The 20,284-nt window shown below is 40.6% G+C and overlaps 1 protein-coding gene across 2 annotated transcripts in view; it reads left to right on the forward strand.

Moving 5' to 3' along the window:
• The window catches only part of BBOF1 (basal body orientation factor 1), a 44,013-nt gene that overhangs the window by 19,134 nt on the left and 4,595 nt on the right, over positions 1-20,284 (forward strand). The window contains exons 5-8 of one of the 2 annotated variants that reach the window (XM_047795940.1): positions 9,371-9,451; positions 12,953-13,023; positions 14,653-14,797; positions 16,160-16,653. In XM_047795940.1, coding sequence (XP_047651896.1) covers positions 9,371-9,451; positions 12,953-13,023; positions 14,653-14,797; positions 16,160-16,653 — 791 coding nt within the window. Of the gene's footprint in view, positions 1-9,370; positions 9,452-12,952; positions 13,024-14,652; positions 14,798-16,159; positions 16,654-20,284 lie in introns of those variants that run through there. The other variant, XR_007137020.1, reaches the window with a different exon arrangement.

Consider the following 20,284-nt stretch of genomic DNA (forward strand, 5'->3'; position numbering starts at 1 on the left):
TTTCTTAGGACACAAAATAAATCAAAATAAAGCACAGTTGCTCCCAGACACAGTTCAAAGCTATGGCAGCTTGATGCTGAGTGCAGTTTCCGGGGAAGGAGTTTGGTGGTACCATTCTCCTCATTGCTAAGGGTGCACGCCGCCTCTATAATGCAGTCTGAGGCTCCCTGCTAAACACTAGTTTTGCTTTTCGCTTTTTTTTCATAAAAGTGAAAATCCTCTTTGAATTATTTTCAGTTAGTGAAAACAGGTGCTAATGTAGCTTTTTTGGTAAAAGCAGAATAAAGTGTACTTTCAAAAAGCAGGAAATACCTGTCATCTGTTTTAAATGGTTAGCATTGTGCGATAAACGTTACCTGCTCTTCCTGATCCTGCTACTATTATTACTCCCGCTAAAATTATAGGAGTTCCTGTTGTGGCTTGGCAGATTAAGAACCTGACATAGTGTCCGTGAGGATTTGGGTTCAATCCCTGGCCTTGATCAGTGGTTAAGGATGTGGCATTGCTGCAACCTGCAGCATAGGTTGCAAGTTCAGCTTGGATCTGATCTCTGGCTTGGGAACTCCAAATGCTATAGGTGCAGCCCTAAAAAGAAAGGAAAATAAAATAAAATTATGGTTACTACAGGAGTCCCCTGGTGGCTTAGCAGGTTAAGGATCCAGTGTTGTCACTGATGTGGCTTGGGCTGCTGCTGTGGTGTGTTTTTGACCCCTGGCCCAGGAATTTCCGCATGCTCTGGGCTGGCACTGCCAAAAATACAACAAAATATAATTATGGTTATTACAATTAGTATTATTTAAGGCCCTTCCACTGTCCCTTTTAGTGCCTCTCACTCATAGTCACAGCATGTCCTCCAAGCATGCAGTATTTCTCTGGCTACCCAATGATCTGCTTATTTAGAAAGAACAAGCTTTGATGGGAGACCAAAGTTCGTGCATCCTGTTTCTGTTTACCTTTAGCTAACTACCAAATTGAAAGGATCAGTGAGAAATGAGTAAGGTATGTACAACAGAATATAGCCAGTATTTTATAGTAACTATAAATGGAGTATAACCTTTAAAAGTTGTGAATCTCTATATGGTTCACATGTAACATATGATTTTGTACATCAATCGTACTTTAATTTAAGAAAAAGATTTTATTGGAGTTCCCTGGTGGCCTAGCAATTAAGGATCCAGATTTGTTACTGCTGTGGCACAGTTTGATCCTTGGCCTGGGGACTTCTGCATGATGTGGGTGTGGCCAAAAATTAATTAAAATTTAAAATAAATTAAAGAGTTTATTATTGTAACAACCTTTTTTTTTTTTTTTTTTTTACAGCCACACCTGTGGCATATGGAAGTTCCTAGGCTAGGGGTCAAATAGGATCTGCAGTTGCCAGCTTACACCAGAGCCACAGCAACACTGGATCCAAGCCACATCTGTGACCTATACCACACCTTGGGGCAACGCCAGATTGTTAACCTACTGAATGAGGCCAGGAATTGAACCCACATCCTCACAGAGACAACATCAGGTCCTTAACCGGCTGAGCCACACGGGAACTCTAGAATTTTTTTAAATGACCTCACCCACAGCATATGGAAGTTCCTGGTGGCTATGACCTATGCCAGATCCTTTAACCCACTGTGCCGGGCTGGGAATCAAACCTGCACCTCCACAGTGACCCAAGCCACTGCAGCTGGATTCTTAACACACTTCACCACAGCAAGAACTCCCAGTAACAACATTTAATGGAATATAATCTGTAAAAATACTGAATCACTATGCTGTACACCTAAAACTAATATAATACTGTAAATCAACTATACTTCAAAAAATTTTTTTTGCTTTTTTTAAAATTAAAAAATATTGGGTTTCCCATCGTGGCTCAGTGGTTAACAAATTCGACTAGGAACCATGAGGTTTCAGGTTCGATCCCTGGCCTTGCTCAGTGGGTTAAGGATCTGGTGTTGCTGTGAGCTGTAGTGTAGGTTGCAGATGCGGCTCGGATCTGGCGTTTCTGTGGCTCTGGCGTAGGCCAGTGGCTACAGCTCTGATTGAACCCCTAGCCTGGGAACCTCAATATGCCATGGGTGTGGCTCTAGAAAAGACCAAAAAAAAATTAAAATTAAAAAAATTTTTTTTTTGCTTTTTAGGGCTGCACCCACAGCATATAGAAGTTCCCAGGCTAGGGGTCGAATCAGAGCTACAGCTGCCACAGCCACAACACAACACCAGATCCAAGCCACGTCCATGACCTACAGCATAGCTCACAGCAAAGCCAGATCCTTAACCCACTGAGCGAGACCAGGGATCGAACCCACAACCTCATGGTTCCTAGTCAGATTTGTTTCTGCTGTGCCATGAAAAAAAAAAAATCTTAATAGAGGGCTCTTCGAAGCTCTAATTAAAGGAATGACTTGGCACAGTTCAGGCAGGGTGGGGAGGGGGAAGACACTGGGAGGAGTGTGTTTTAATTTATCTGATCATAATTGCATAGTTACAGCAAAACTTTCCCATGAAGCTGACTTTGTTCTCAAACTTGATTACTTGTTGCTTTACAACTTTCTTATAACTGTTGCTTTAAAATTGTTCTTTCATTTCTTAATTATTCAAACTCTTTTGCAGTATTTTCTGGGGAATTCTCTCTCCCTATGAGTTTCAAGGCCTTTAAAGACCTTAAAATAGTGGTTACATAACGGTCTTCTTTAGTTATTTTATATTTGTGTTGTTCTTGAATCTTTGTAAACTAAGGAGAATAAAAGGAGCCAAATCATCCACTGTGTGGGTACTTGTCTCTCTTCACTAGTTCCTAGACTAGGATTTAATAATAAAATTTGCTAAATGAGTGACATAAGGCAACTATCTCAACCTCCCATAGAATTGATTGAATTTTAGAGCTGAAAGAAACTTTAGGGCCTATTTAAGCCATTCTTCAGATGAGGAAAACCAAGACCCAAAGATGCTAAGTGACTTACATGAAAGGTTGTAAAGCTGGTAGCAGAATCCCAGTGCCCTGAATCCCTGTCCAGTACCTCTAGTCCTGTTCCTCTATTTCTTCACCTGTGTTAGTTACCTATTGTTGCAGAACAAATTACCCCCAATCCATTGGCTTATATAAATAATAAACATTTGTTAAAAGCACAATTTCTTTGGAATTTAGGAATTTGGGATGGGTTTGGCTTGGCAGTTCTAGCTCAGGGTCTCTGAAATTTCAGTCAAGATGTCAGCCAAGGTTGCCATCATCTGAAGGCTTGATTAGAGCTTGTGGATCTGCTTCCAAGGTGCCAGCTCACATGGCTGTCAAGTTGGTGGTGGAGCTTCTACTTAAGCTGCTTGAGTGACTGTATCCAGAGTGAGTAGCAATCCAAGAGAAAGGCTGACAGAAGCTATTTTTTTCTTGACCTAGCCTTGGAAATCACAGCATTATTCTGTCATTTTTTTATTAGTTAGAAATGAATGCCTATCTGGCCCACATTCTAAGGGTGGGGAATTAGGTTCCATCATTTGAAGGGAGGACTATCACAGAAGATGATGTGTTTGAAATCTACCATACCACCACAGTACACACTGCTATGGGAATAACCTTAAAATACCATGGTTCTCATGATGTTCAGATACCTCCCTCAAGAATCTTCTTTAATATTTCTCTGTTGTAAACAGAATACCGTCCAGACATCTCAGCATGAAAATCAAGACCCTACACTTTCTTCCTACTTTCAAACATATTGTTTCCTTTTCCTACACATTCTCATACACACCCCTTTAATCCACCCAACCTAGATATTCCCTAAAGTCATTTCTGCCTTTACCCTGTTTACACTGTTTCTTCTATCTAGAATATACTCCTGAGAGAGCTCTGTCCATTAAAATTTTACCAGTTCTTCAAAGGCTAAGTTCAAATGTATGTTCTCCATGAGGACTTCCCCTAGAGTCCTGTTTGAAAGTAATAATTTTCTTGGATGAAATTTAAGGGCATTATGCTAAGTGAAATGTCAGGAGTTCCTGTCATGGCGCAGCAGAAGTGAATCTGACTGAGTGGGTCTTTTACTAAAGATGTAATTGAAGAAATATCAAATTTACCATTGGACACATTAAATTTACACAATGATGTATGTCAATTATATTTCAATTAAGCTAGAAAAAAGAAAAAAGAAAATTTTAAATAGATTATTAGCAAAAAAGTAATATATTATTTTTTGCATGTTTTTGCAGCATTTTGTATTTAGCCCATTCTATTTTTTTTAATTTTAATTTTTTATTTATTTATTTTTTGTCTTTTTGCCTTTTCTAGGGCCGCTTCCACGGCATATGGAGATTCCCAGGCTAGGGGTCTAATTGGAGCCATAGCCACCGGCCTACACCAGAGCCACAGCAACGGGGGATCCGAGCCGCGTCTGCAACCTACACCACAACTCACGGCAATGCTGGATCCTTAACCCACTGAGCAAGGGCAGGGATCGAACCCGCAACCTCATGGTTCCTAGTCGGATTCGTTAACCACTGCGCCACGATGGGAACTCCCCATTCTATTTTTTTATTTAATTTTTCTTTTTAGGGCTGCACCTGAGGCATGTGGACGTTCCCAGGCTTGGGTCAAATCAGAGCTACAGCTGCTGACCTACACCACAGCCACAGCAACTCGGGATTCAAGCCACATCTGCAGCCTACACCATAGCTCACGTCAATGCCAGATCCTTAACCCACTGAACAAGGCCAGGGATCGAACCTGTGTCCTCATGGATGCTGGTCAGATTTGTTTCCGCTGAGCCACAACGGGAACTGCGAGATGGTAAATTATTTGACGCATGAACAGTATTATCCTTCATAGTCATCAAGATACAAGATACACAGTAATACTTAATAAAATCCATATTAAGGAGTTCTCTTGTTGATCAGCTGGTTAAGGACCCTGCCTTTTCACAGCAGTGGCTCAGGTTGCTGCTGTGGCATGGGTTCAGTCCCTGGCCCAGGAAATGCATGTCACAGGTGCAGCCAAAAAATAAAAATAAAATAGGGAGTTCCTGTTGTGGCTCATTTACTTAAGAACCCAACTAGTATACTTGAGGACACAGTGGCTCATCGGGTTAATGATCTGCCATTGTTGCCATGAGCTGCAGTGTAGGTCACAGATGCAGCTCAGGGCCTGTGTTGCTGTTGCTATGGCGTAGGACCGAGGCTCCAATTTGACCCCTAGCCTCGAACTTCCATATACCACAGGTCTGGCCCTAAAAAGGGAGGTGGGGGGAGGAAAAAAAGAATAAAACAAGTCTATGTTAAATGCTGAGTGGGTCTTTTACTAAAGATGTAATTGAAGAAATATCAAGTTTTCTGCTAACTAGATGGGAAGAGTCCTTTCACAATGTATATGGATCAAATCATCATGATGTACATATTTATCAACAGTTCCTCAATAAAGGTGAAATGTTTTCTAGAAAGACTTTCTAGTTTTGTTTTATATGAAAATGCTGAAGATTGAATCAAATTAAGTTCCTTATTTTTTCAGGTACTCTCAAAATAGACATCCTAGGTGTAGGTATACATTCTGAATCACAGTGAATTAAGAGCTAGTTGGACATACTTTGTTGGGCCTTTGCGTGATTTATTTTAAAGAGAAGTATTGCCACCTAGTGGAGAAATGGATTTCAGACCTTTCAAGAATGGCTGGTGAGCCAGGAAGACTTATATTCAAAGGGGAAACTTACTGGCTTAAGGGAAAAAAATAAGGTGATTCTGTGGAATCCCAAATATGGAAGAATTAAGGTAGGTGTAGGGTCCGTGAATTTAAAAATGGAGGAAAATTAATTATACAGTGTATATAGAATTCATTATACAAATTTAGAAGAGGCTAATTAAATTTAGTTTATCAAGAGGTATTTAAAGAATAATTTTAAAGAAAAAATGATTTCCATCTACCTGATTAACAAAAGGAGCATACTTGGTAGGTTGCAGTTAATATTTTTAAAATAACTTGCTTTAGAGAGGTCCCATCGTGGCGCAGAGGGAATGAATCTGACTAGGAACCGTGAGGTTGCGGGTTCCATCCCTGGCCTCACTCAGTGGGTTAAGGATCCAGTGTTGCAGTGAACTGTGGTGTAGGTCGCAGCCATGGTTCAGATCTGGCATTGCTGTGGCTGTGGCGTAGGCCGGCACCTGTAGCTCCAGTCAGACCCCTAGCCTGGGAACCTCCATATGCCGCTGGTGCAGCCCTATAAGAACAAAAGACAATAATAATAATAATAATAATAATAATAATAATAATTTGTTTTAGTCTTTCTTCTTTTGACAGGGAAATACTACCCATTTCAGCAAACTTAGCTGATTAAAAAAAAGAAGAAAATGAAAAACCCTCCCCCCTAAAACCATACTAGCTAGAGATAACTATTGTTAATATTTTGGTAAATAGTCTTTCCTTTGCCCACCTCTATGTATAAACATATTTTATATATAAAATATGCTATGTGTAAACATATTTTAAAGTACCTGTAGAAGTTCCCGTTGTGGCTCAGTGGTTAACAAACCCAACTAGGATCCATGAGGACAAGGATTTGATACCTGGCCTTGCTCAGTGGGTTAAGGACTTGGCATTGCCATGAGCTGTGGTGTAGGTTGCAGACACAGCTCAGATCTGGCATTGCTGTGGTTGTGGCACAGGCTGGCAGCTATAGCTCCAATTCAACCCCTAGCCTGGGGACCTCCATATGCCACAGGTGTGGCCCTACAAAGACAAAAGACAAATAAATAAATAAATGAAGTATCTATATGCTATTTTGTATAAAAAATAAGGTCACAGAGTTCCTTAATTTGTGCATTGCCTAATTATGTTTCAAAAGATTTATTTATTTACTTATTTATTTGGCTATGCTTGTGCATGTAGAAGTTCTTAGGCCAGGTTCTGAACCCATGCCACAGCAGCAGCCCAAGCCGCTGCTGCCTGCCAGATCCTTAACCCACTGCACCATAAGAAAACTCCTCAAAAGATTTATTTATTAATTTATAGGATTTTGAGGGAGCCCAATGGCAAATAAAAGATCCACCCCATCCCACTGTGATGGTAGACATTTCCATAAATTTGTATGTTGACATTAATTTTAAAAGTCTTTGACAATGTAGAGGCCTTTTTTTTTTTTTTTTTGGCTGTGCTCAGAGAATGCAGAAATTCCCAGGCCAGGGATCAAACTTATGCCACAGCAGCAACCAGAGCCACTGCAATAACAGCACCAGATGGGAACTCCTAAGAGGCCATTTAAAAAAAAATTGTATAAAAATTACAGGGGGAGGGAGTTCCCGTCGTGGCGACAGCAGAAATGAATCTGACTAGGGACCGTGAGGTTTCGGGTTCGATCCCTGGCCTTGCTCAGTGGGTTAAGGATCTGGCATTGCTGTGGCTGTGGTGTAGGCCGGCAGCTGTAGCTCCAGTTAGACCCCTAGCCTGGGAACTTCCATATGCCACAGGTGCGGTCCTAAAAAGCAAAAAAAAAAAAAAAAAAAAAAAAAAACCAGGGAGAAAGAAGAACATCTGAAAGAGGTCATATAATGTGGATCAAATGGAGATTTAATACAGTTAGGACAGAGACCACACTCAGAAAAATTATTAAGTATAAGGGAAGAGAGTATTAGGTATTATAATAACCTCTACATTACATGGTTATTATTCTAAGTACTTTACATGTATTATTTGCTATTTAATCCTTGCCACACCTTTATGAGATAGCTACTATTATTATCCTCTTTTTATCCTGGAGACAAGACTTAGAGAAGTTAAGTGATTTGACCATACAACTGGTAGGTGAGAGTGGTAACAGTTGAACTCTTGTCTGTCTGATGGAAAGTCCTTCTCTACTGCCTTTGGTGAGGCATGAATAGTAGATTAAGTACATTCAATCTGACTGGTTCTTGTCAGTAGGTATAGCTCTCAGAATAATATCTTTAAGGTAGTTTCCTTTGCCTAGAAGAAGGAACCATCTGTGGGACTTCTAGGGAGATACTTGCTATTTTTATTTTTAAAATTTTTATTATAGTTGATTTACAATGTCCTGTCAATTTCTTCCGTACAGCGAAATGACCCATTGTTTATATATATATATATAGTTTGCTATACAGTAGGATTATACTAAGAATTTTCTAAATATGGGGACTCTTGAAGGGAAGCCTAGGGAATTAATATGATTTGAATTAGAGATAATTCTGTCTTTAGTTATTTTTCTTTTTTCCTTTTTGGTTTTTCGGGCTGCACCTGCAACATATGGAAGGTCCCAGGCTAGGGGTCGAATTGGAGCTGCAGCTGCTGGCCTACACCACAGCCACAGCAACACTAGATCTGAGCTGCATCTGCAACCTACACCACAGCTCAAGGCAATGCCGGATGCTTAACCCATTGAGCAAGGCCAGGGATCGAACCTGAGTCCTCATGGATACTAGTCAGATTACTTGCTGCTGAGCCATGACAGGAACTCTGATTTTTCTCATAGAAAAGATTCTTATATTAAGTGGGAGATTTGTTAGTCTGACTCCTAAGTCCCCTTCTGAGTCTAAAACATGATTTTGTGAGTCCACATATTTAAAAAATGAAGATGTTTGGAGAAAATGATTATGGTAATAACTTATCTGATGTTCTGAGAACCATTATACATGAAAAGCTTTTTAGAAACTCAGTACTGGAGTTCCCGTTGTGGCGCAGTGGTTAACGAATCCGACTAGGAACCATGAGGTTGCGGGTTCGGTCCCTGGCCTTGCTCAGTGGGTTAGCGATCCGGTGTTGCCGTGAGCTGTGGTGTAGGTTGCAGACGCGGCTCGGATCCCGCGTTGCTGTGGCTCTGGCGTAGGCTGGTGGCTACAGCTCCGATTCGACCCCTGGCCTGGGAACCTCCATATGCCGCGGGAGCGGCCCAAGAAATAGCAACAACAGCAACAACAACAGTAACAACAACAAAAGACAAAAAAAAAAAAAAAAGAAAGAAAAAAGAAACTCAGTACTGATCTTGTAAATCCACAGATGATTTTGAGAAATATGCTACTCAGAGGGAGGGCATGGGGTTTTTCTTTATGTTCAGGATTAAGAGGTAATGTATAACAGAAAACATTTTTTTCTTTCTTTCTTTTTTTGTCTTTTTAAGGCTTTACCCATGGCATATGGGAGTTCCCAGGCTAGGGGTTGAATTGGAGCTGCAGCCTCTGGCCTGTGCCACAGCCATAGCATTGAGGTATCCTTAACCCACTGAGTGAGTCCAGGGATGGAACCCGTGTCCTCATGGATGCTAATCAGGTTCGTTAACCATGAGCCACTCTGGGAACTCCCAGAAAACATTTCTTGATTGAGAATTTTCTAGGAATATGCCCTAATAACCCAGTTTTATATTGACCTTTTTTTAAAAAAATTTAATTTTAGCTGAAGGAGAATTTAAGGAACACAGAGCGGAAGCATCAGGAGACTCTTAGAAGATTGGAAAGCAGATTTTTTGAAGAAAAGGTATAGCATATTTGCCTTAATGAACAAATATTTTGTTTACTAGAATACCATAAGAGTATATCTATTCTGAGACATCAGTTTTTTCCTTTGATATCATATTAGAAGATTGTTTCTCCCCACTACCCTTCCCAGTTAGAGATTTTTGAAATCCTCAAGAGGGATTGTCATCTGACCAAGACTTCAGGACACCCCTCCTCAGCTTGGTGTCTCCTGGTGGAACTAAAGCTGCATGTACCACTTTCTGTAGGGGAAAGGGGATACAAGGTCCTCTGGCACACGCCAAGCTCTTCCTTTAGTCAGGCTGACTGTGGATGTTCATAAAAGGGGCCAAAAAATGTGCCTTAGCACACTACAAACTTCCACATTTCTCTGTGCTTCTGAAGTTAATTCTACAAATTGTGGCAAGTGCGTTGGAACACTTCTGCAGAATCTTCCCAGAGTCCCCATGGTTTTTCTTTAATTCTCTTAGTTTTTCATCCTTAGGAAATAACTGAATAGACTTTTTCACAAATTGGTAGAAATGTAGGGAGTTGAGGGTGAGACAAATAAGTACTCTTATCAGGTTTATATAGAAGATTTTGCTTTAAAAAGTGGCTCTAGGTCTCCAGTTAGTGTATAGTGGAGCAGGAACAGTGTGGAGGTGCTTCCCCCCAGGCACTTCCTGGCCACTGTTAGGAAGTTAAGGCCTCAGGAATGGGCTGCTCTCAGTTGCCTCTTTCCTCACCACCCTACACTTGATTTCTCTCCCACTTGCTTAGGTGCTTGGTCGGTTTACAGATTACCTCACTCAAACAACTTCCTTTTTTTTTTTTTTTTTGGTCTTTTGTCCTCTTAGGGCTGCATCCGAGGCATATGGAGGTTCCCAGGCTAGGGGTCTAATCGGAGCTGTTGCTGCCGCTGGTGTTTGCCACAGCCACAGCAACGCAGGATCCTAGCCAAGTCTGCAACCTACACTGCAGCTCACTGCAACGCCAGATCCTTAACCCACTGATAGAGGTCAGGGATTGGACCCGCAACCTCATGGTTCCTAGTTGGATTCCTTAACCACTGAGCCATGATGGGAACTCCAGAAACGGCTTCTTTTAATAGGACTTTTATGTGTGGAAGTAGATGGCTGCTGGGCTTTCCCTCCTAATTGCATAGATAATGCACGCTAAGATTCATCTGTTTTAAGGCAGGAGGAAGGGAGGCTCCATCTGTGTTTGTCCCTTTTATCTGAAACCGTAAAATCTTTCCCAGAAGTTCCTAGCTTTCTTCTTGCATATCTCTGATTATCCAGAACCATGTTATAAAGGATGTTGAGAAAGTGGGTGTTTTGTTTTTCCAGCCACTGGTGGAAGCTGGGAAAGAAAAAGAGGATGGGAATGAGCACTGGGTTGGCCAGCCACAGCAATATGTGCCTCACCATGTTAGGGAAAATCTTCATGGTTAGATACAAACTCCTGTGCTGGTTTGAACCCCAGGGCTGCTGAGCCACCAGGGAACTCCTGCCAGCTGTATTTTATTTTATTTTTTTCCTTTTTAGGGCCCACCTGAGGCATATGGAGGTTTCCAGGCTAGAGTTCTAATTGGAGCTACAGCTGCTGGGCTGCACCACAGCCACAGCAACACCAGATCTGAGCCTCGTCTGTAACCTACACCACAGCTCATGGCAACACTGGATCCTTAATCCACTGAGTGAGGCCAGGAATCGAACCTGCCTCCTCATGAATACTAGTTGGATTCGTTTCTGCTTCACCACAACAGGAACTCCAGCTGCATATTTTTGTATTTGTGGTTCCCTCTTCAGCTCCAGCCTATTCTCATTCTTCAGAGCTCAAACGTGGTTCCCTCAAAGAAATAGTTCCTAAACCCCAATCGAAAATTACCTTCCTGCAGTTCCCGTTGTGGCGCAGTGGAAACGAATCCCACTAGGAACCATGAGGTTTCTGGTTTGATCCCTGGCCTCGCTCAGGGGGTTAATGATCCAGCACTGCCATGAGCTGTGGTGTAGGTTGCAGATGAGGCTTGGATCTGGCATTGCTGTGGCTGTGGTGTAGGCTGGCAGCTCTAGCTCTGATTTGACCTCTAGCCTGGGAAGATCCATATGCCGCAGGTATGGCCCTGAAAAAAATAAATAAAAAGCTAAATAAATAAATAAATAAAATTACCTTCCTCAGTTACTGTATATTTTATTACTCCATTTATTTCACTTATAGCATTTATCACAGTCAGTTAATTCTCTTGTTTATTTGTTAAGGAGGCTGATAGTATCAACCTGACTGCATGTGAATCACTGCTCTGCCATTTTCTAGCTATATGATTTTGAACAAGTTACCAACCTCTCTTTCTCTGAGTTTCCTCAGTCCTTATCTTTAGGGATAATAATAATACCTAAATCGCAAGTATCTAATTACACTGTTGTGAGAAGTAAATAATACATGTGTGGAACCATGCCTGGCACATAGTAAGTGCTCAGTGCGTTTTAATTATCATTATTTGTTTGGGTCTCATCTTAGAATATAAGCTCCATGAGAACAGGAATCTTATCTGTTTTGTTCACCGCAGAATCTCTAGTATCTAAAAAACCTGGTACATTATTAGCGCTCAACAGGAATTTGTTGAATGAATGAGTAAATGATTCTCATCATATTGTATTTAACAGAAATTTCTCCCAGCTCTGCTTTCCAATACTTATGTGGAATTTTTTTTCTATTTATATGTCATTTTGCTTCTTTTGTGTGTGTGTGTGTATGTCCACCTCATGCAGAAGTTCCCAGACCAGGCTTGAACCTGCACCATAGCAGCGACCAGAGCTGTATCAGTGACCATGCCAACTCCTTAACCCACTGAGCTGCCAGGGAACTCCCTCATTTTGCTTCTTTAAAGGGGAAATTGGGAGCTACCCTAATGTTCCTGTGTTCATGCTATCCTCTTGGCTGGCTCCTCCCTCAATACTCAAATACTTCACACCAATTCATGTGGAAGGAGTATTTTTTTGACATTATAAAATAAGTCCTTAATTTTTTTTTTTTTTAGGGCCACACCTGAGGCATATGGAAGTTCCCAGGTTAGGGGTGGAATCGGAGCTGCAGCTGCTAGCTTACACCACAGCCACAGCAATACCAGGTCTGAGCTGCATCTGCAACTTATACCACAGCTCGTGGTAACACTGGATCCTTAACCTACTGAACAGGGCCAGGGATTGAACCTGCATCCTCATGGATACTAGTCGGGTTTGTTACCATTGAGCCACAATAGGAACTTCCAGTCCTTAACTTTTTGATATGTAAAATTTGTTGTTAGAAATATAACTCTAGGAGCTCCCTTGTGGTAGAACAGATTAAGGATCTGGCATTGTCACCGCTATGTTTCTGGTCACTGGTGTTGTGTAGATTCAGTCCCTGGCCTGGGAACTTCTCATGCTATGGGCACAATTGAAGAAAAAAAAAAAGAAGAAGAAGAAGAAGAAAAGAAAAAAAGAAATATAACTGTGTTAAAACAGCCTGTTTTCTTTTTTAGCACCGACTAGAACAAGAGGCTGAAAAGAAGATAATAATGCTGGCAGAGAGAGCCCACCATGAAGCCGTTATGTAGGAGATTGCTGCCTCCTTTTTCTTCCTAATAGCCTTTTTATTTTTTTTGCAGTGCTGCAGTAGTGGCAATGCCAGATCCTTAACCAGTAGGCCACCAGGGAACTACCTCTAATAGCCCCTCTTACCTGTTTGCTGGTGTTTTTTGTTCCTATCATGTTGTCTTCCTCCTTCTCTCCTGGTTTGCTTTCTTCAAATTTTCTGGTTTGCTTTCCCTCACTGTTTCTTTCCCTTTGTGTTCCTGCCCCTTTTCCATTCACCCTTTTTGTAGCACAACAGTGCAGAGGAAAGAACCTGGGCTTTGAAGTTACACTTAGTGTCTCTACAGTGTACTAACTGACTGTAGGAAGATTTCTTAACTTTTTTGAAATTAAATATCTTCATTTAAAAATGATGGTAAGAGAGTTCCTGTTGTGGCTCATTGGGTTCCTAACCTGACTAGTATCCATGAGGATGTGAGTTTGGTCCCAGGCCTTGCTCAGTGGGTTAAGGATCCACCAGTGACGTGAACTGTGGTGTAGGTCACCGACTCAGCTCAGATCCCATGTTGCTGTGGCTGTGGCGTAGGCCAGCAGTTGCAACTCTGATTCTACCCCTAGCCTGGGAACTTCTATATGCCTCAGGAGCGGCCCTAAAAAGCAAAAATAAATAAATAAATAAAATAAAAAAGTGTGAATGATGGCAACTGTTCAGGGTTGTCATGAGGTATATTAGTGAATGTAACACTAAACTATGTTGTGTTAATAGATAAAAATCTCAACGGTTTATTTCTTGCTTATATAATAATCCAGTGTGGGTCCAACAGCTCTACTTCAGGGGTGATTCAGGAACCTGGGCTGCTTCCATCTTGTTTTTCATGTCCAGTCACATGGACAGAGAGAGCATGAGAAACTCATACCTGCTTTTTAAAAAAAATTTATTTATTTATTTATTTCTCAATGAATTTATTACATTTATAATTGTGCAATGATCATCACAATCCAATTTTATAGGATTTCCATCCCACAACCCCAGCGTATCCCCCCACCTCCCAAACTGTCTCCTTTGGAAAGCATAAGTTTTTCAAAGTCTGTGAGTCAGTATCTGTTCTGCAAAGAAGTTCATTGTGTCCTTTTTTCAGATTCCACATGTCAGTGAAAGCATTTGATGTTGGTGTCTCATTGTCTGATTGACTTCACTCAGCATGATAATTTCTATGTCCATCCATGTTGCTAAAAATGCTGGTATTTTGTTCCTTTTAATGGCTGAGTAATATTCCATTGTGTATATGTACCACGTCTTCTTGATCCACTCCTCTGTTGATGGGCATTAGGTTGTTTCCATGTCTTGGCTATTGCAAATAGTGCTGCACATACCTGATTTTTTTTTTTTAATTGAAGTATTCTTGATTTACAGTGTTGAGCCACATACTTGCTTTTAATTGCCTTGGACTGGAAGTAATACATTGCTTTTTACTTTCCCTTTGGTGAGAACTTAGTTCTTAAGATTCCCTCCTAACTATTGAGTACCCACAATAAGCTAAATAAGTGGAGGTCATTATTATTATTATTAGGGGTAAAGCAGTTTTTATTCCAGTTTGGTAATACCTAAAACTTAAGTCTATGTTTTGGGATCTTATGTCTATTTCAGGCAATTGAATAATGCTGGAAGAACTGTTTTTAAAGAGAATGTTTATCTCCAGAAAGCTCTTGCATACCATCTGAAGGAAACCGACACTCTGCAAAAAAATTCCCAGAAGTTACAAGAGACTCAAACTTTGCTTTTACAGCAAAAGGTTCCTATCCTCATTTAGACTTTGTTTCCTAACTTGTTTTTTTTTTTTAAAGATTGGGTTGATGAATACTAAGAGTTGAGTATAGTAATGATACATAAGGACAATAGGACCATTCTTCTGTCTGGATGATGTATTTTCCTTATCTGAAAAAGTTAATTACTGAATGACTTATAAGAAACTTTAGACTTGGTTTTATAAAGAATAGATCAGAAAAATATAACTCCTGTTCTCTACTACTTTAGTCTTCATTTTACTTTGCTTAGAGTTGGTCCCTGAATCACTGAGGAATAGGTTCTCACTGGTGAGTAAAAGCCCTGACATCAGTGGCTTTGCCACGTAAAAGTTTATCCTCTCCTCTAAAGTAAGTCTGGAGGTAAGCAATCCAGAACTGGTATGGTAGTGCCACAGTCAACAGAGACAGGTTCCTCAAATTTGTTCTTCTGCATAAGGCTTATATCCTCAGAGTCGCCTCATGGACCCCAGCGGCTGCTGGAGCTCTAACCATTACTCAGCAGGAAGGAAGAAGGAAAAACCCCTTTAGAGGCTTCCTGAAAGTCCTACACACCTTTCTACTCACACCGATGTGGTCAGAACTTAGTTACATGGTTTTGCTGAACTATAGGGGCAATTTTCAGCTGGGCTCGCTGCCTTTCTGAATAAAATTGAGGTTTTATTACTAAGGAAGAAATTGAAAACGGACACTGGGATAGACAACTAGCAGACTATCACAGTTTCCAGGGTATAGTTGTTAAATTAATGTTTTACTGTATAGTCTGATCAATTTTGGAATATCATTTTGATAATAGAAAATATTGAGCCTTTCGGAATTTTAGAGAAAGGCAAATTTCTTTTCTTTTCTTTTTCTTTCTTTCTTTCTTTCTTTTTTTTTTTGTCTTTTTGCCTTTTCTAGGGCCGCTCCCGCGGCATATGGAGGTCCCCAGGCTAGGGGTTTAATCGGAGCTGTAGCCACCGGCCTGGCCTACGCCAGAGCCACAGCAACTCGGGATCCAGGCTGAGTCTGCAACCTACACCATAGCTCACAGCAATGCCGGATCCTTAATCCACTGAGCAAGGCCAGGGATCGAACCCGAAACCTCATGGTTCCTAGTCGGATTCATTAACCACTGAGCCACGACGGGAACTCCGAAAATTTCTTAATTAGCAAAATCTGTGGCCTTTGTAAGTCCAAACAAGGATTCTCAATGTTTTTTCACTCTTTACACACAGGATACCAAAATATCACCGTTGCAATGTGGCATCAAACTCAAATCTCATGAAGTAATGGAAATTAGGGAGGAACTTTTAAGTTTTGATGTTAATTAAAGAAAAAAATTTCTCATCTCTCTCATCTTTTTGTTTTAGGAGATCAATGATCTGTTGGTTAAGGAAAAGATAATGCAGCTTACCCAGCAGAGATCCCAAATTCAGACTCTGCAGAAGAAGGTGGTAAGCTTGGAGACTGCCCTGAGTTGTATGACCAAAGAGTTTGAGACTGAAGTTTTAAAACTGCAGCAACAGGCAATGGTAGAGAACCAAGCAGGTCAAATTGAAATTTTCAAATTGCAGCAACTTCTTCAGATGAAGGACAGGGAAATGAATCGAATGAAGAAGCTGGCCAAGAACATACTAGATGAGAGAACAGAAGTGGAAAGTTTCTTTTTAGATGCTCTACACCAAGTAAAGCAACAGATCCTGATTAGTAGAAAGCGTTATAAACAGATAGCACAAGCTGCTTTCAATTTTAAAATGAGAGAGGCGTGTGCAAGAAGAACAGAATATCCCAAAATCCGCACATTCGATGGCAGAGAGCACAGCACCAATAGTGTGAATCAGGATCTTATGGAGGCTGATAAGTGGTACTAATAATGCTTTCACATTTTATCCTTTTACTGCTATTTTTGTGCCCTTTAGAAAAGTAAGAATCCTGAAAAGTTCAGTTTGATAATATCTAAGTATTAAATAGATTACTCAGTAAGTTACTTGAGCAGAGGAACTATCTCACTCATCTTTTTAACTCCCATGCTTAGCATAGTGTGTGGACCTTAGTAGGTATTCTTAGTAGATGTACCCCCATTTTTGTGTGACAGAGACTTGTTAAAGGGACTAAATTGTTTATTCCATTTTGAATGCTATTGTAATATATTTTATTTTTATTTTTTATTTTTATTTTTTGTCTTTTTAGGACCGCACCCATGGCATATGGAGTTTCCTAGTCTAGGGGTTGAATTGGAGCTGTAGCTGCTGGCCTAGACCACAGCCACAGCAACACCAGACCCGAGATGAGTTGCATCTGTGACCTACACCACAGCTCATGGCAACGCCGGATCCTTAACCCACTGAGCAAGGCCAGGGATAGAACCGCATCTTCATGGATGCTAGTTAGTTGGGTTTAGTTAACCACTGAGCCACGATGGGAACTCCTGTAATATCTTTTATTTTTATTTTATTTTATTTTATTTTATTTTTGTCTTTTTGCTATTTCTTTGGGCCGCTCCCGCGGCATATGGAGGTTCCCAGGTTAGGGGTCGAATCGGAGCTGTAGCCACCGGCCTACGCCAGAGCCACAGCAACGAGGGATCCGAGCCGCGTCTGCAACCTACACTACAGCTCACGGCAACACCGGATCGTTAACCCACTGAGCAAGGGCAGGGACTGAACCCGCAACCTCATGGTTCCTAGTCGGATTTGTTAACCACTGCGCCACGACGGGAACTCCTGTAATATCTTTTAACGTGTTCTTTTATGTTGTTTCCCATAAATTGATTATAAAGATTTTCTTTTTTGATTTTTAAATGAGAGTTGCAGCATTTATTTTAGGTTCTCTCTTGGGTTTTTTTTTTTTTTTTTGTCTTTTTTGCCACACAGGCAGTATGTAGGAATTCCCGGGCCAGGGATTGAACCTATGCCGCACAGCAGCAACCAGAGCCACAGGGGTGAGAATGCAGGAGGCTCAACCTTCTAGGCCATCAGAGAACTCCTTTTTTTTTTTTTTTTTTTTTCTGGCTACCCCCGGGGCATATGGAAGTCCCAGGCCAGAAGTTGAACTTGGGCCACAGCAGCAGCCCAAGCCACTGCAGTGACAATGCCAGATCCTTAACCTACTGCACCATAAGAGAACTTCCATTATAAAGATTTGATTAGAGGAGTTCCCGTCACGGTGCAGTGGTTAACGAATCCGACTAGGAACCACGAGGTTGCGGATTCGGTCCCTGCCCTTGCTCAGTGGGTTAACGATCCGGCGTTGCCGTGAGCTGTGGTGTAGGTTGCAGACGCGGCTCGGATCCTGCGTTGCTGTGGCTCTGGCGTAGGCCGGGGGTACAGCTCCGATTCGACCCCTAGCCTGGGAACCTCCATATGCCGAGGGAGCGGCCCAAAGAAATAGCAAAAAAAAGACAAAAAAAAAGATTTGATTAGATACAGATTAAACATTTTTGATAAATATACTTTCACAAATATTTTATAATGTGCCTTTTACTATTCTGAGATGAAATGCATAGGTAATAAATCTAGCCAAAGCCATCATTTAGAAAGTCAATATAACAATTCTTTGTAGCAACTCTTTTTTAGTGTCCCCTCCATCATTGTACTAACCAGAAGTTCCCATAAAGTTCTCAGTATACTGTAGAGATCTACTGCTACTGTGATAAAGGTGGAAGAATGATTGATATTGTAGACTATACACAATGATTGTTTCCTGTTAGCATTTTTATCTGTCACAATACTTTTCCCCCTATAAACTAGGGATTAAATTATAGTGTTTTAAAGATTATTCTGAAAAAAAAATTGTTTTATATCCTAACACAATTAGATTCTTCAAAGGCCTTAAGAAACTTAAAAGGACTCCCTACTGCTATCTACTTAACATTTTATTAAGAGGGCTTCCAAATGTGCTTTCTGCCCTCTTTCTCTCTCTACATATATGTGTGTGTATATATATATATATATATATATATATATATATATATATATATATATTTAGGGCCACACCCACAGCATATGGAAGTTCCTGGGCTAGGGGTCAAATTGGAACTGTAGCTGCTGGCCTACACCACAGCAATCCTTAACCCATTGAGCAAGACCAGGGATCAAACCCATGTCCTCATGAATAGATTCGTTACCACTGAGCCATAATGGGAACTCCATCTTCTTTATATTTTTTTAAATGGACGAATTTGTAGGTTCTTTTAAATTCTATAGCTGTTGGGAAGGTTGGAGATGGCAAGTGGCTTTTGAAAGATAGGACTCTTCTTCAGAAATGTCTGTACTTGGAGTTCTCTTGTGGTGTATTGGGTAAAAGATATGAGTTGTCATGACACAGCTCAGGTTCAATCCCTGACCCAGAAACTTCTGCATGCCACAGGGCAGCCAAAAAAATGTCCCTATGATAATTGTTTTACCTTCTTGCCCTATTCAAAAGTCTGTGAGACATGTCTGTTACCAAGAGATTCACTATAATTTTCTTTTTTATTTCATAAGTCAAGCAACTTGAGTCCCCACCATATATAAGGCAGATTCTTTTACATTTATTTATCTGCTGTATATTAAGTGGTATATAAGTCTTCAGAGGAAGGTACATAAAATGATTCTTCGCATTGTTATTGCAGAAACTGGACCCTTCCTATCCTGCCTTATGAGCAACTTATCACCTTAACCCTAGTGTCCTATCGCCTCTACCAGAAAGGCAGAAATTGTAGTTAAAATATTACATCAGCTGCTTAAGAGGCAGACTGGGGAAGGACAATTAAAGTACATGGTGATCATAAGGCAAAACCTAAACTTAAAACTGACCTGGAGTTCCCATCGTGGCTCAGTGGAAACGAATCCAACTGGGAACCGTGAGGTTGCAGGCTCAATCCCTGGCCTCGCTCAGTGGGTTAAAGATCTGGCGTTACCATGAGCCGTGGTGTAGGTCGCAGATGAGGCTCAGATCCTGCGTTGCTGTGGCTCTGGCGTAGGCTGGCAGCTGTAGCTCCGATTTGACCCCTTGCCTGGGGAACTTCATATGCCTCAGGTACAGCCCTAAGAAGCAAAATAAATAAATAAAATAAATAAAAATAAAAACAAAAAAAGAAAACTAACCCAACTGATGTATATGAAAAAATATTTCTTACGTTATACAACATCAATACTCTGTCTGCATGTCAGCCAGTTTTGTAAAGAGCAAGTAGACTATGAATCTTTTAGAAAAGTTGTGGTATAAATACCTGCCTGGAAGGCTTAGCTGCAGCCTTATTTGGAGATAAGAAATAGACCAGATAAGTTACATGTTATTTTATAAGTTTACCTCTATTACTCTATTTTCATAGCAAAATATCTAATGCAAAAGAAATGCTTAGAGGGAATTTACCAATAATTTCACTAAACAACTATTTTTTTCTTGTTCCTTTTGTCTTTGTGTTATCTGGATATATAACGTTGCATTACAACTTTCTATTTTGCTTATTTTCTTAATGTTTGAACATAGTTTTTTTATGTTATAGTTTTTCT

Source organism: Phacochoerus africanus, chromosome 9 (genome assembly GCF_016906955.1).
Source record: "Phacochoerus africanus isolate WHEZ1 chromosome 9, ROS_Pafr_v1, whole genome shotgun sequence".
Classification (NCBI taxonomy): domain Eukaryota; kingdom Metazoa; phylum Chordata; class Mammalia; order Artiodactyla; family Suidae; genus Phacochoerus; species Phacochoerus africanus.